The sequence below is a fragment of the Diorhabda carinulata genome, chromosome 5 (assembly GCF_026250575.1).
Source record: "Diorhabda carinulata isolate Delta chromosome 5, icDioCari1.1, whole genome shotgun sequence".
Taxonomy (NCBI): Eukaryota; Metazoa; Arthropoda; class Insecta; order Coleoptera; family Chrysomelidae; genus Diorhabda; species Diorhabda carinulata.
In genome coordinates, this window is record NC_079464.1 from 14,961,434 (window position 1) to 14,976,436 (window position 15,003).

General features: G+C 33.0%; 1 protein-coding gene across 2 annotated transcripts in view; it reads right to left on the reverse strand.

Annotated features, from left to right (window-relative positions):
- The window catches only part of LOC130893753 (dachshund homolog 2), a 373,096-nt gene that overhangs the window by 17,028 nt on the left and 341,065 nt on the right, over window positions 1-15,003 (reverse strand). For both annotated transcript variants that reach the window (XM_057800090.1, XM_057800091.1), the window contains exon 9: window positions 6,945-7,088. In XM_057800090.1, the coding sequence (XP_057656073.1) occupies window positions 6,945-7,088 (144 nt within the window). The remainder of the gene's footprint in view (window positions 1-6,944; window positions 7,089-15,003) is intronic.

Genomic DNA, 15,003 nt, shown 5'->3' on the forward strand with positions numbered 1-15,003 from the left:
TAATATTTTTTCCCTAGCATTCTCTCTTCAAAATACTTTTAATTTGTACTAAATCCCCAAACCATCAACGAGCCTCCAGCACCAACTGTCGGGATTACATATTGATCTAAAATCCGTTCTTTTTTCAACCTAAGCACAAACACTATTGCATTAGAGCCAAAAAGCCTTAAACTTTCACTCGTCAGTTCATAAAACTCTTTTCCTTTATTCATGTTTCTAATTTTTATGTTCTTCATCTCATTGCATCCTCTTTTCATTTTGACTTCTTGAAAGTTGATTATTCATTGCCGCCCCCATAAAAAAACAGCTTTGGATCGGTATTGTATATTTTAGTGTTGTATACATATAATAAAACATATTTTTGGTTATATTTGCTATATAAAGTGAAATCGAATAAAATAATACAAATATAATTAATGATTTTCGCGATTATGTGGATGAATGATAAATATAAATACTAGATACACATTACATCAACTTCAAATCAATCAACACCAGATGATATTTCGAGCTTCACGAAATGAATTTGTAAGCGATCTAAAGTCTGCAAGGGATGGTTAAAGTAGTAGTAAACAGGGCCTGTCAATCACATAGCGCGAAGGTCTCAAGTCTTTGATGCCCTACAGGGTTCCAACTTTCGCGGATTGATCCCCGTAGATTACAAGATATTTGCCTTCTATCCATTAAGAACCTTCAAATGTTCCTTCCCAATGTTATATTTACCAAATAATAACTTTGAAACAATAATATTAGGTATATAGTATGGGCTAATTTCTGCTTTAGGGCTTCATCCGATATGCCCGCCATGGCAAACTTGCAAGTTTTTAAAGACCGATAAGGCGATGTTATTGTCGACTAAAAATTACACATAATACGACATTTGGTTCATTATTTTTTGTACTGATTATCAATTCAGTATATATATATATATATATATATATATATATATATATATATATATATATATATATATATATATATATATATATATAGAAGAAGAAGTTTCTAATCCGTTCTGTTCCGATATTATGGGCGGTAGAAAAATATTCGTCTTTTTGATGATGTTTTGTGACAAGAATCCTTGTCTTGAAAACAACTTCTTGTCTCGGCATTTTCTTCACCCCTTGAATCATCTCTTTACTCTAGGAATTTCAAGATGTTCAAATTTCTTGTTTAACCGGTGATTCCTCTAGTTAGTTGAGTTAAATTCTTGTTACCAAATGGTACTCTCCACCTGTTTTAATATATTTTTGAGGCCAGTTTGTGAAAAATGGTAACGAAGAATTCTGTTTTTATTGGTATCAAAAGTCATTTTGTGTGAGGTGTTGGATTTCAAATCTCCTGTAAGTGAAATTAGAAACATTCTGAAAAAAATCAATCAATCAAAGCATTCAACTTTCTTCTTAACATGTTTTAACTATATTTTGTCGTAGTATCGAAAATCTGGATCATTCTAAAATATCAGATAAAAAATGGGTTTTAATCAGTGAATTTTTTCAGTATTCTAGAAGCTTCAAAACACTTTATTCAATACTCGAAGTGGAAAAATATTACAAACTCTCATTGGCGGTAATTGGAATAAACTCACTTTTAGACAAACTAGAATTATGCAGTCATAAACTTGATAATAAAAATGATAAGAGAAATTACGATGAGAAAATTATTCACTACATTCAAGCTGCCAGAGATAATATATTAAAACACTATAACAACACTAATTTGATATATTGTATAGTTCTTATTCTGGATCCTCGACATAAAGTTGAAGTATTTTCTTCTTTTTCATTAGGAAAGCTTCTGCAATCAAAGGCAGTTTGAAAATTTGAAAAAATATTCTAAGCTAGTTACTATAATAAATCCAATGGATTATGGACAGAATCCAATACCAGAATCAGCCCCAATACTGTGTTTTTTTATTTTTTATTTTAAATCTAGTTTCTACAAGATTATCATTTATTGTTTCTAATTTACGTTTATTTGAATTATTTGAGCAAAGAATGTGTTCATAGATATATGTTATGCTGCTTAAAAATATGTTACCCTTTCCACAAATAAATACATTTTAGTGTTTTCATTGTTACTCAAAATATATCAAGATTTATTGTTTATATGACAAAAAATCTTGGTAATTTCTTTTATTTCTCATTTCTTAGACCTTTTGATCTGTTCTGTGTTTTCACCCGTTAAGGTCTTTATCAAAATATCATAATACCAAAATAAAAATGAAATCAAAATAGAAATCTGTTTTAACATGAAAAAATTTATTATTCTTGCCATAAAATTCCTTAACTACGCTGGAATTTCTGGAACTGTTGGTGAGATTCATACTGAACACACTGTTTTCACCAATAATTACGATTACATTGTCTTAAGCGTCTGTTTCGACAACTGAAGATAAACTAGAAGGTGGAGTTCACCTTCAGATTATCTAAACGCGCCTTTGACAGTGTTGGTGTAGTCTTAGTGTAAACAGTGTGTTCAGTATAACATTTCTCTTGTTCAGAAATCTTAAATAACTTCTTGTCTTGTAATCAAGAACTTAACGACCACCAAATTTTTTATTCCCTAGATACATACTTCAATTTGAAGGTGGCATATTTGAAGTTAGTTATTTTAATTATTGCTGTTTTTCATAGTTGTTTTAGAATTTCTTCAGATATTAGTTGAAAGCCTGGAGGAAAGGTTTGATTTGAATTATTTTTCAATAACAAACCTAAGAATGATAAAATATAAACATTTGATATGAATAATTTAATGCTATTGTAATATTTGGTACAGTCTCCTCTTTTACATAAAATGCTCTTTCGTTTTTTAACAACAAGAAATTGATCTTGAATACGTAATGAGAAATATTATACCAAACAACGTTTTGGTGTCATTAAGTTTCTCGTGTATATGTAAGTTATGTAGTGAAATATTTTTCGTCGGTGTAGCAATCTAAAATAAAATGTATGCACCACTCGATTATGGTATAAAATAGGGTGGAGCTCAAATAAATTGTGTATTTACCGTATTTATTGCACCTATATGAACAAAGGCAGCCAATGAAATTTCTTAAACGCTCTGCAATTACGCGTAATTTCGGTATAAAATGCGAAAATGGAAACTTCTCGAATGCGGTTTTGATTGGTTGGAATTATTACTTAGAGTTCGTGCAAAAACAATTATTATTACGTGTTTTTGAAAAGCAAACCGCGGGGGAAACGCATTATACGGAATCTTAGCGCGGCAACGAATTGAAGAATGTAATAAATAGGCACCTAGAGAAGAAACTATACAAATTAAATTAATTGCCGATTAGTAAAGCACATTTTATTATATGAAGAAACGCGAGTTAAGACTTGAAGGGAATGCTAAACGAAGTATCGCAAATAATTGATAGCTTGCAATATAAATATTATAGCTTTGTGAACAAGATGAAGATGGATATTTTCGTGCCACAAACATAAGTAACGAATCAGTATAATAAGAATATGAAGAGATATCAAAGATAATAGTTATGTTACGTCCCAAGCCCGATCTTGTACGGAGTCGAGCTTCGTACAATGAATTTGTACGAAGTCCGATCTGTACAAGCCATTTTGTACGAAGCCGAGATTGGCGGACTTCGAACAGAGATGATTGTACGAAGTCGACTCTGTACAACGCTGGTTGTACGGAGTCGGAGCATCGATACTCACTCGGTAATGAGCGCGTTATTCCGAAGTAGTACACGCAACCTAACCTAACCTAACCTAACCTAACAATAGATGGTAGCCAACTAGCCGGAGAACATACTTTCAATCACAATAACTACGTTTGTGTTTACTAACATCTTAATAGCGCGCTCATTACCGAGTGAGTATCGATGATCCGACTCCGTACAACCAGCGTTGTACAGAGTCGACTTCGTACAATCATCTCTGTCCGAAGTCCGCCAATCTCGGCTTCGTACAAAATGGCTTGTACAGATCGGACTTCGTACAAATTCATTGTACGAAGCTCGGCTCCGTACAAGATCGGGCTTGGGACGTAACAGATATATGATATTGATAAAATAATCAATTACAGTCTACACTTACTCTAATTAGCATAATTGTCATATGGTAGTTCAAGGGACTTTCTTGTAAAAGTTCTGAACCACCCCTTGTCTTACAGTTTTTAACCATGTATTTTTTAGTCTTACCATTGCTAGAATCACATTCTAACCATTGTACCATGTTGTTATTAATCGATTTTCATTTTGGAGACATAGCGAAAGATTATCATAAATTTTTCCTTGTCTCATATTTAGGTCTCTTTTGATAGGAATTAGTATTTAAAAAAAATTGTCCTCTTGATCTATTTGGATCTTTATCAAATTATGACGAAATATGTAGCAGCCAACAATGGAATAATTCGTATTTACATTAAAATTTATGAAATAGAACCATGAATTTCACTCAAATTGCTTAAATCATTCATAAATTTTCATGTATTGAATTCCATTTTAAGAATTTCCCAATTTTAATTATGTTTTTTTCATATTCCCTGCTTTGTTATGCGATTTTTATAGTACTGATTACCTTTAAATCCATTATTTTAAAACTGAGATGTCTGTTCTTTGTCAGCTTCACAATTAGTACAAGGTATTTGATATGGGCATCTAAATACATCTCTCAGTCAAAACTTATAATCACTGAATTTTTATTGTCACATAGGATGACAATAATTGCAGTTCAAATATCTTAACACAACCAAAATTGATAATCATTTCCTTGAACCCAAAAATTGTTTTGTGTTTTTACACTCCGTGGTTCTAAGGAAAAATTTATTTCAAAGAAAAATTACGAGAAAATGATGTTCTTTGTGTGCGGTCCATAGGCTCCCTCTAGGCCCGAGTTAAAGTTTAACTTTGTCTAGGCCCCAAAGAGGTCATTTTTGCACTTTTTGTTCGAAATAAATTTTTTCAATATATCATCTTGGAGATACACCCTACTTGCATGATGTAAAGTGTACAAAATGTACGATATGTTGTGAAAAATATTATGTAAGATCAAGGTAGGTAATGTAAAGCTAGCACAAATCAAAAATTTTAGTCAAATATTTTGTGAATTATGTTGAAGAAAACAAAACAAATGTAAAAAGTGAGGTTTTCTGCTTTACAATGGAGTTGAAGATCATTTGGATATGGTCCCTTGGGTCGTGGAGAATGTTTGGAATAAAATACGTCTTTAGGTTTATAGGACCGCTCTAGCCTGTGGGGAGAGTTCATTTGCGGACCTATGAACCGCACCGGGACTCAACGAGCTAAGAACTATTTTGTACTTCTTCAAAGTTCTAGGCACCTGCAGAGAAACTCGGTGTTTATGAGCCACGTCTGACAGTGGAGTAGGTTTAGGCGGTTTTTTATCGTACTGATGACCTTTAAATCCATTCTTTTAAAACTGAGATGTCTGTCCTATGTCAGCTTAACAAGCATTACAAGATATTTGATGTATGATATTATTTCTTTCGATAATGTAGTTATGACTTTTATGACTCTGACGTTTTGGACATCTTAATAGATCTCTTAGTCAAAACTTATAATAACTGAACTTTTATTGTGATATAGGATGACAAGAATTGCAGTTCAAATATATTAAGGATTATTTTGTACTTCACCAAAGTTCTAGGCACCTGCAGACAAACTCGGTGTTTATGAGCCACGTCTTACAGTGGAGTAGGTAAGGCAAAAAGCATTTGAAGTGGTAGTATCAGTAAAACAGAGTCAGACCGGCGACCATTCTTTTTACGCTTTAAGTTTTCCAAATTTCTCTGGTCAACTCTGGATAGTCTATAAGTCGAACTGATCTCTTCTGTATTGAGTCGAGCATCCTCAGGGTATTTTTGGAAGCCGAGCTCCAAATGTGCGAGCAATATTTCCAAGATGAATGAATATAGGTCTTATAAAGGATAAGAAACGGTTGCGGGGTATATAGTTTCTTGGTCTTAGACAGAGCTTCAAGTTTTTGTCATGCTACCTTTGCTAAATCGGCCACGTGACTATGCCAGGACATATTGCTTCCAACCTCAACCCCCAACAAACGAATTTGCGTTGTTGGTATCAGCATTCTTTGTAAAAATAGCAGCCCAAGTTTTTGCTGCATTAAACTCATTCAGTGGTGATCTATTGCGAATTTGGGTGTTAGATGAGTTTATTGGGACGGTTGATTGTTGATATCTATAGATCTGGTCTATAGTTTTGTCGAGAAGATCATTGATGTACAATAGGCAAAGAGTAAGTGACAAGAAGTATCCCTGGGGAAAACCAGCGTTGACCTCAAACCTTTCTGAGGTGTGTCTATCGATAATAACCTGGATGTATAGGTCTTTGAGAAAGCTACTAGGCCAGTTTATAAGCTCAGACAACAAACCGTACGATCTCAATTTCTCTATAGCTTCAGTCCACAAGTTGGTGATATCTGCAGGTTGATCTATGTTTACGAAAGCTGTATTGATGGCCGACGATGATGTTAGTAGACTCAAGATATCTCAATATTTTCTTGTTATTGACTTATTCTATGACCTTAGTAACAGCTGAAATAAACTAGTTCATTACTTTCATCTCTAAAATGACCAAAAATACAGACAAAATTTATAAGAAATCGTAAACGAATTAGAGGGAGGAGGAGTTGAGCGCTTGAAGGACTAGTATGTTGTCAGGTATTATATACATATGGTTGCATTGCGAGATACACCTTCTTTAAGCACTTAACCGAAGTTTTCTGCCGATGATAAAAACCGTAAGATAGTGGTAGTTGAACTGAAGAATCATAACTTGTCTATTGATCGCGACATCAAAACACTGATTATAAATATGTTATCGCTAGTTTAAAGTTCCCGATTTCTCGATATCTTCAAATTCCAAATGGTTACCTCACATTCTAAGAATAATTCTATCATAGCATCATTTAAATGGGACATTTTATAAGTATGTAGCTTACCGTTTATTAAATTAAGTTGTTCCGCTGACCCAGCTGCTCTTAGCGCTTCTTCTAATTGCGCCCTTCGCTTGTTTTCCAAGTCGAGCTTAGCTTGTAACTCCCTTCTATATCTTTTTTCTCTTCTGAGGCGTTTCTGTACCAATTCTGAAACAAAACAATTTTAAGCAATGAATTATATTTATAGAATGCGCTCCAATTAATTCAATTCTTGCGTAATTAGGTACTATGTGAATAAATCTGGAATTGACAATTTACAGCATGAAAATATTATCACTCTCCAGCACTCCCTCTGAATTATGAGCACCTCCTCCAAAATTTTAAATGGGGGTCGTGTGGCACCTTGTTGAAAGGACTGAAGGGCTGAAGGTGAACTGTAGGAAACGCGCATAAGATAGTTTAATTGTTGGTGTTGATGTAGTCAATATTTTTTCATTCTATATTTTGAGCGCTACATACTTTTTCAACTCTTAGCCCTTATAATATATTTCGGTAGTCCAAATCCAACGTAAAGAAGAAACGAAACGATATTCTAAGGGCATGAACTCAATATTCTCAGGTCTTCCTTTTTACTTCTTGAAACTTTTCAGATTTTTTTTGTAATGATTTCAGCTTAAAATAGTTTTTTAAAAATAGGGCGGTATTTATCGTCGTAGTTCAAATTGTTTTTGCTATTTTAAACTGATTTTCATAGAAACGAGACCATAAATCATCACATAAAATATACTTAGTTTGCGAAAATTCAAATTTCACGTGAATAAGCGCGCAAAAAAATTTTTATAGGCACAACTTCTCATTCTGTCTTTTTGACATTCAATTCTTTTAGGTTGAAATTTGTTTTTTTCTAAAATTTTTTCAAATGAGTCAATAAAGTATTGGTAAGTTGACATTATTACATTGTAAAAACTCGAAACAAGCTGAATGAAATAAAATAAAGTATAGCCCAAATTATATTTTATTGGAATGTAATTTATGTTTTGAATGTAATTCATTGAAATGTGTGTTCAGTAACATCAATTTGTATAAAATTCATTTTTTCATAACAAGATTTCGACTCTCCACCACCTCTTACTTGAACAAATGAATTGAAACTTGTGATATGAAAAATGTCCAAAATTTTTAGGAAAATTCGATTCTCATATGTAAAGTGCCACCTAGTTGGGTAAATTTAGAAAAATTTCATTTTATATTTTAATAGTGAACTTAAAATTCTGAGAATAGTTTCCACGTGTGTTCCGGGACAATTTTTGTTTTTTTCTCCTGAAGCTGTAATATAATTTGCTTCTGAGATATGGCCATTTGGTATAATATTTAGTTGCTTATAAAATTTTTAAACTTTAATTTCTTATCAATGTAATAGAATCTCAAGATTTTTGATCCATTTAATTGTAAGATTTTAATAAATACCTGAAAATTTAGAGTAACCATTAGGAGAAATTTTTTTCCTTTTGTTTCTTTGATTTTAAATATGAATAAAATGTTTAGTACTGCTTTGACCATATCCTCCAGCAGCTAAGATGAAGTTATGACGATGGTTGTTCATTTGCGATTAAAAAAAAAACCGAAAACGCTATTGGAGATATCCTTCCATTAAAAAAAATTCAACCGTGGCGTATTTGTGGAATTAACTCAAGATGATGAATATTTCCAAAGTAAGTACAGAATGACCAAATAAACATCTCATTGAACTTGTCGGTCCGGCTATTAAGAGGCAAAACTCAAGAATAAGAGAATGCGTAGGAGCCGAAGAAAAACTTTTGATTACATTAAGTATAAATATAATTTTTCCGAAACTGGTTTGATTCTGAGTATTATCCATCCTTTCTTGTAAGTTCTGGTGTTGGTTGGTTTGCGCTTAGAAAACCATTGCTGATGGGGGAGAACTCATGGGTTGGGAAGTTGTGTCTTCCACCGGAGAATAGTTTTGTATTATAAATAAGAACCATAACATTGATTTAAAACTGCTTTATTTCATTTTCAACCATGACAGAAAGGCTGAAAATAAACTTAACAGAAAGTTATGCATTGCGTTTGTTTTCTCATTATCGATATTTGGCGCACTGGAGTTTAGGACACTTTTTGATTTGTTTTTTAAGACTCTTACGTGAATATTTAGCTAATGTATAATTATACAGACACGGGTACTGTTCAATCTCTAGAATTTTTACGTTTCCGAATCTAGTAACATTATTTTATTATAATGCGAAAAAATGTTGAATATTCCGTTGCTATTCAGTTGGGTGATACAGATCCTCGACTAATCTTGCATACCCAGAGCAAATGGCGTTGTAAACGAATCCAACCGACGAATCTGAATGCCTCTATTTGATAATATAGCTTCGGTATGAATGCGGTACAGACGGCCAGTAAAGAAACTGTACTTTCTGATGAGGGAGCGGATTTAGTTTTATCGCAAATCGAGATAAACCTTTTTTTACTCTTAAATACTCTCTCTCTTCAACTTTCCGACCTCAGATCGCCTTTGAATTCTTTCATTTCAGGTTTTAGCTCTGGTACATAACCGCTATTTCGTTGTTAACCAGTGGTTAAATTTTTTGTTAACTCACCGTGTTACAATCTAGCCTCAATAACTTCTTTCACCAGTTGTAAATCAATGTAAAATTTTCTATGTGACTCAATAGGAAACAATATACGAGGTTTGTTCATAAAATAAGGTTCCCAATGAATTTTCACAAAGAAAAATATGTTTGAAAAGTTTTATTTTTCGCCGTTTTTAGATCAATGAATTCTGAATCAGTGGGAGCCAAGTCTGTGCTGTAAGGAGGGTTGGAAACAGTATTCTATTCAAATCTGTTGATGAGATGCACCTTGCACAAACCGCACCGTCACCCTGCGATCTTTCAGCATTGCTTTTGAAATCACTTCATCTGTACGTCGGTTTTTGAATTCTCGACTCAATTTGCGAACATGTTGCACACTCATACACTATTCTCCATTTATCTCGTATAGCTGTGAATGGATGTCCGCTGTAGGAATCACATTACGTAATTCGCACCTGGTGTGGGAATGAAATGGAAGCATTCCGGTTAACCAGATAAGAATGAACGTTGTAGACAGCTCGCGACTTGCAAAACGATATGGAACCTTTCAATCGAATGTATATCAATATTAAGAATTATATATTATATATTATTCAAGAATTATAGTACAAAAATTACCCAAATTGCATGATGCCCTTTGTGGAGAGATGTTTCTGAAGCAGTAGGTAATGTACCAAATATAACAGCCGAAACGCTACCTAAGATGGACTGCCATTTTTTATTATGACTAGGGTATCCTAAAGGACATTGCAGGATAAAAACGTCCTAGACTAGAGCCTTCATTTTTCGAATTTTGCTGAACTTGTAGAAAGTGAGCCAAGCTACACGTCAGTCTCTATACATCTCGCTTAACAGCGTTCCGCAGCTCCTTGTAAATCTTACTATATGGACAACCCTCGTAAATATGTGATGAAATAGATTCTATAGAATCAAAATCCCCACTATTTTTCATTCACCCATATTTGGGACGTACTGTATTTTGCCAATTTCAAACCGTTTGCGTGCTGTCGATAATTATTGAAATTTAAGTTTAGAGTGTGTTTCCATAATTCACAATAGAGTCGTGCGAAGTGCAGCAAATCAAAAATCAGCATGTTTCATCTAAGTAGAACTTTGGTTCCTCATAAATATGTAAATGGACCGGACTTTATTGATTCGTAGCCGCAGGTTGATTCCAAACCTGTAATCTATTCGAGTGAAGACTGTATTTTTTCAACGTTCGATTATAGGAAATTTTCATCCAAAAATATGAGAGATTGAAGTACGGATCGATATGAGAAAAAAAAACGATCACTAGCATCGTAAAAATGTTTTATGTATCTATATATGGACTCGTACACTTTTACGCAATAATAATAAAATCGCGTCGTTTTTAAGATTCAAAAATTGATAGCAATATTTTATAAACTTGTCCTTTTAACGGATATTCTTTGATCAAAACTATTCCTTGTCATTCGTTGACGGTTAAAAATTTTCATAGGGCGATGAATTATACTTGATTTTTGAGAAAAATACTCCTTTTCTGAATACTAAACTTTTTAAAGAGGCCTCATGAATAGCAATTAATAATTAATATAATATAAAATAACGATTTTCCGAATGAATGTTAATATGGATGATATACAGCCAAAATTTCTTTTTAAAATTTCTCAAATACCTATAAATTTTTAGAAACCATCTTCACATTCCATGGAATATTCTTAAGCAAACTGTGATAACAAAAACCGAGACTCTATCTAAGAGTCATTCTTAGAAATATAAACACGGCGTCTATATTATCTCTTAAACTCAATAAAGACCCTGTATAACAGCATTTCACTATATACCTTCATAGATGTATACTTGGAACACACCTAGAATAGTTTTTGAAAGGACATTCTATTTAATCAAACGCGAATAGAAGCTTATGTCATTAACAGCGAAGAGGGTTTCTGTAAAATGAGTTACTTTATTATAGAGCAGATCTTAGACCTCCTTCTCAGGATAAAGGATCAAAACCCCAAACATCAAATACTTTTTCAGGTGATTCAGTTGAAGGATCCTTCTAACAATTTTTGTCAGAAATATAAATGGATTGTACAATTAAATCGCAGCATAATAATGATGATTTTGTGACTATAATCTATATATAGTTAATTTCAACTTCATATTAACTAAATTTTATTCCATTGTCTTTAGAAAAATTCTTATTAGCGTTTAAATGAACTACTTTTAAGTACACGATTTGTTCTGTCTGTACATGGAAGTAGTACCATTCCTGGGAAACTATAATCAGAGAAGATAGAAGTCCTATCGAGGCATTGTCGCCTCAACAGACACTTGAAGATGCTAGACTTAGTTGAGGATGCAGGACGAAACCTCTATCCACATTCTCTCGAAGTTTGAGACACTAAGGAATTCCAGAGCACTATTCCTAGGAGCGTATGAACTATAAGACGAAGATCTGAGCAACTACAGCTAGCCCACATTCTGAGCTCCTCAGAAGGAGTGGAACTAACAGATAGCAGCAAGACAAAGGGATATAGATTCTTTGAGTCGCAGTGTATATGATAGAATCATATAAGTGCCCATCAGATGACTTATATTAACAGACGACAACGTGTTAAAACAGGTACTTCTAACGAAAGAAAAGTTATCAGACAGTAAAGCAAAGAAAAAACCTAAAAAGAAGAGAGAAGCTTTGGTTCGAGTGGTTCACGGGAAATTGAGAGTCAGTTCAGAATCGATAAGAAAAAAATCAAGAATATCGCATCCAATTAAGTCTCAGTGACATCGAAATTTCATTCGGAAATCATTATCGATAGCAAGTCTTATGAGAATTCAGAAGTCTATTACAAAATACACAGAATTTTGAACTCGAAATATATCTTCATCAATTTACATCAATTTTTTTGGCGAAATTTGAAACAGAACGTATAATTTCAGAGTTGGAAGCATCTGCATATGAGGAATAACATTTCGAATAGTATCTCATAATGTAATACAACATTTGAAAACAAAAACAAAAATTTGTTAATTGAGCGAAATGGGTATTGATTCAGACCCCAAATTAATGATTTCTAGCCTATTTGTACCTGCGCCCCCTTTGAAAAAATTGTTGTGACCCCTTAATAATTCTAACAATCTAATTTCATGAATACTCAAATGATATTAAAATTTATTTAATGGGCTACAAAATAATATATAATATATGTAAACATTTTTTCAATTTCTCATTTCCTATACCTTTTGATAAGAACATTTAGATGCATTAATATATGTAAAAATAAACATTGAAAAATAATTATTTATTATAAGAAATAACAATATTGAATGTAATAAAAACAAATTTTACACATATACAAAAAAATATATATATAATTGATACAACATTATAAAAATTTAATGCGATGGTTGATGGTTGGTTTTTCAGCACAGATTTTCTGAAACCGTGGTATCGTTGAAGAAATCGCGATTCTCAATTCCTTTTCAATCACTAAGCGAGATCGATACTTTGTTTTTAAGACATCTACTGTAGAAAAACCCGTTTCACGTAGATAAGACGTTATAAATGGCAATAAAATTTTTGAAGCTTTGCTTGTCAAAATAGGAAAATCGTCCTTAATTCGTAGGCAAAACGTAACAATATTATTTTCGTCTTGAAACATGCGCTATCACTAGATAAGTCAATTATCATTTTTTGCTTTGCTGCTAAGGCCAAAATCATTTTATTTTTCGACCACAAACGGGTTTCTAATCCATTCATATTTGGACATGGCAAGATTTTTAGAGTAAAACGAGAATTGTGTCCATAGACTGGTCAAATGATAACTTCACTTTCTTCTATTTCATCGGCAAGAAAAGTAATTTTTAAAGTGGGAAACATGCACGAGAATACTCGGGATGTTCCAAGTGCTTCCAGCAAGAGTATGGATGGAATTTTTTGGCATTTGTACCCGAAAAAAATATCAAAAAATCCTATTACATGCAAATTGGCAGTCGATATCGGAATAATACAGCAGGTATCAAGATTCAATTACCTGGGAGTTAATATATCTACTGAAAGAAACCTGACAGAGGAGGCATGAACACAAGCGATGAAAGCAGCAAAAGTCAGCGGCTGTCTGAGGGATATAGTGTGGAGAAACGAAGCGATGAGCTCTCAGAGCAAGACAAGAATGTATAAAACGTGTGTGAGACCTCAGAAACCAGAGCCAAAACATCAACAACAAAAAGAATAATGGGAACCATGAAAATGAGAATACTACGAACAATCAAGGGAGTTACCCTTAGGGACGGAAAAAGGAGTGATGACATAAGAGAAGAATTGGGCGTACAGGATGTGGTGAGATGGGTCAGGGCACGAAAAAGATTCTGGAAGAATCACGAAGAAAGAATACCAGAAGATATATGGGGAAAGTGGGCTAAAACTCAGAGACCGAACACAAGCAGACCTGTAGGCAGACCACCAAAGAGGTGGTACGAGAGGTGGAGTTCAGAAGATCCAGGAAGAGGACCAGGGAAGAGTATAACTATTTTGCTGATTCGACTGTTTTGGTTTATATTTGAAAATGATATTTTGGAAACAGCTGCATGCCCCTTGCAACAATCTCGCGCCCCTCTAGTAGCTTGCGTCCTACAAGCTGAAAACCACTGCTCTAAACCCTTATTCAGTTCACTTCTAGTTTCTCAAACACAAAAAGTGTCTTCAACTTTATTGTTATAGTCCTAGATAACGTATAGTAATAAATTTGCGGTTAAAGTCGAGTTGTAATATTTGATATGATATCTCATATAAAAATGAATGGAAATCTTTTATTGAAATTGAAAAGGTTTCCATACTGAATAAAAACGGCTTTTATATAAATGAAATATTTGTCAAAATTTTATCTTTTTTCACGCCGATACACCTCGTAATCTAGTGGGAATATTATATGTAATCTGTTTAAAAAGGAAATGGGAAATAAAATATCAAGGACGAAACGGAAGTTCGCCATAAAATTATAAACAGTAGTATTTACTTTATTTACTAATTTTGAAACAATGGAAAATGTATTTTTTGTTAAAATAACATTAAATAGATAACGATTGTCTCATATTTATTTTTGGGGAGGAAAACTTCCACTATTTGTTATTTAGGTAAACTTACAAGGATCATAAAAGGTTATTGTCCAAATCTAAAAAGAAAATCATAATTTTTAAGTTAATAATAAACATCTTTCATTATAGTTTATAGATATGTTGAAAAAAATTGTAAAATGATAGTTTTTACATTGGTTTTCCTTTGAATGATTATGATTAAATGGCAAAACAAGGTGAAACTACCATTCTTAAGAAAATCCAGTATCAGTAAACTTAAAAAAGACGCATAAGGGCGTATAAAATGTTGTATGACTTAATCTCTAGTTAATTCTAGCCCTACATCTTCTCCCCAAACTAAAAAATACGTTACATACATGAAGAGCGTCCTTTTTTATACGAAGACATACTATAATTTCCTGTTGAGACTTAGAAGAATCATT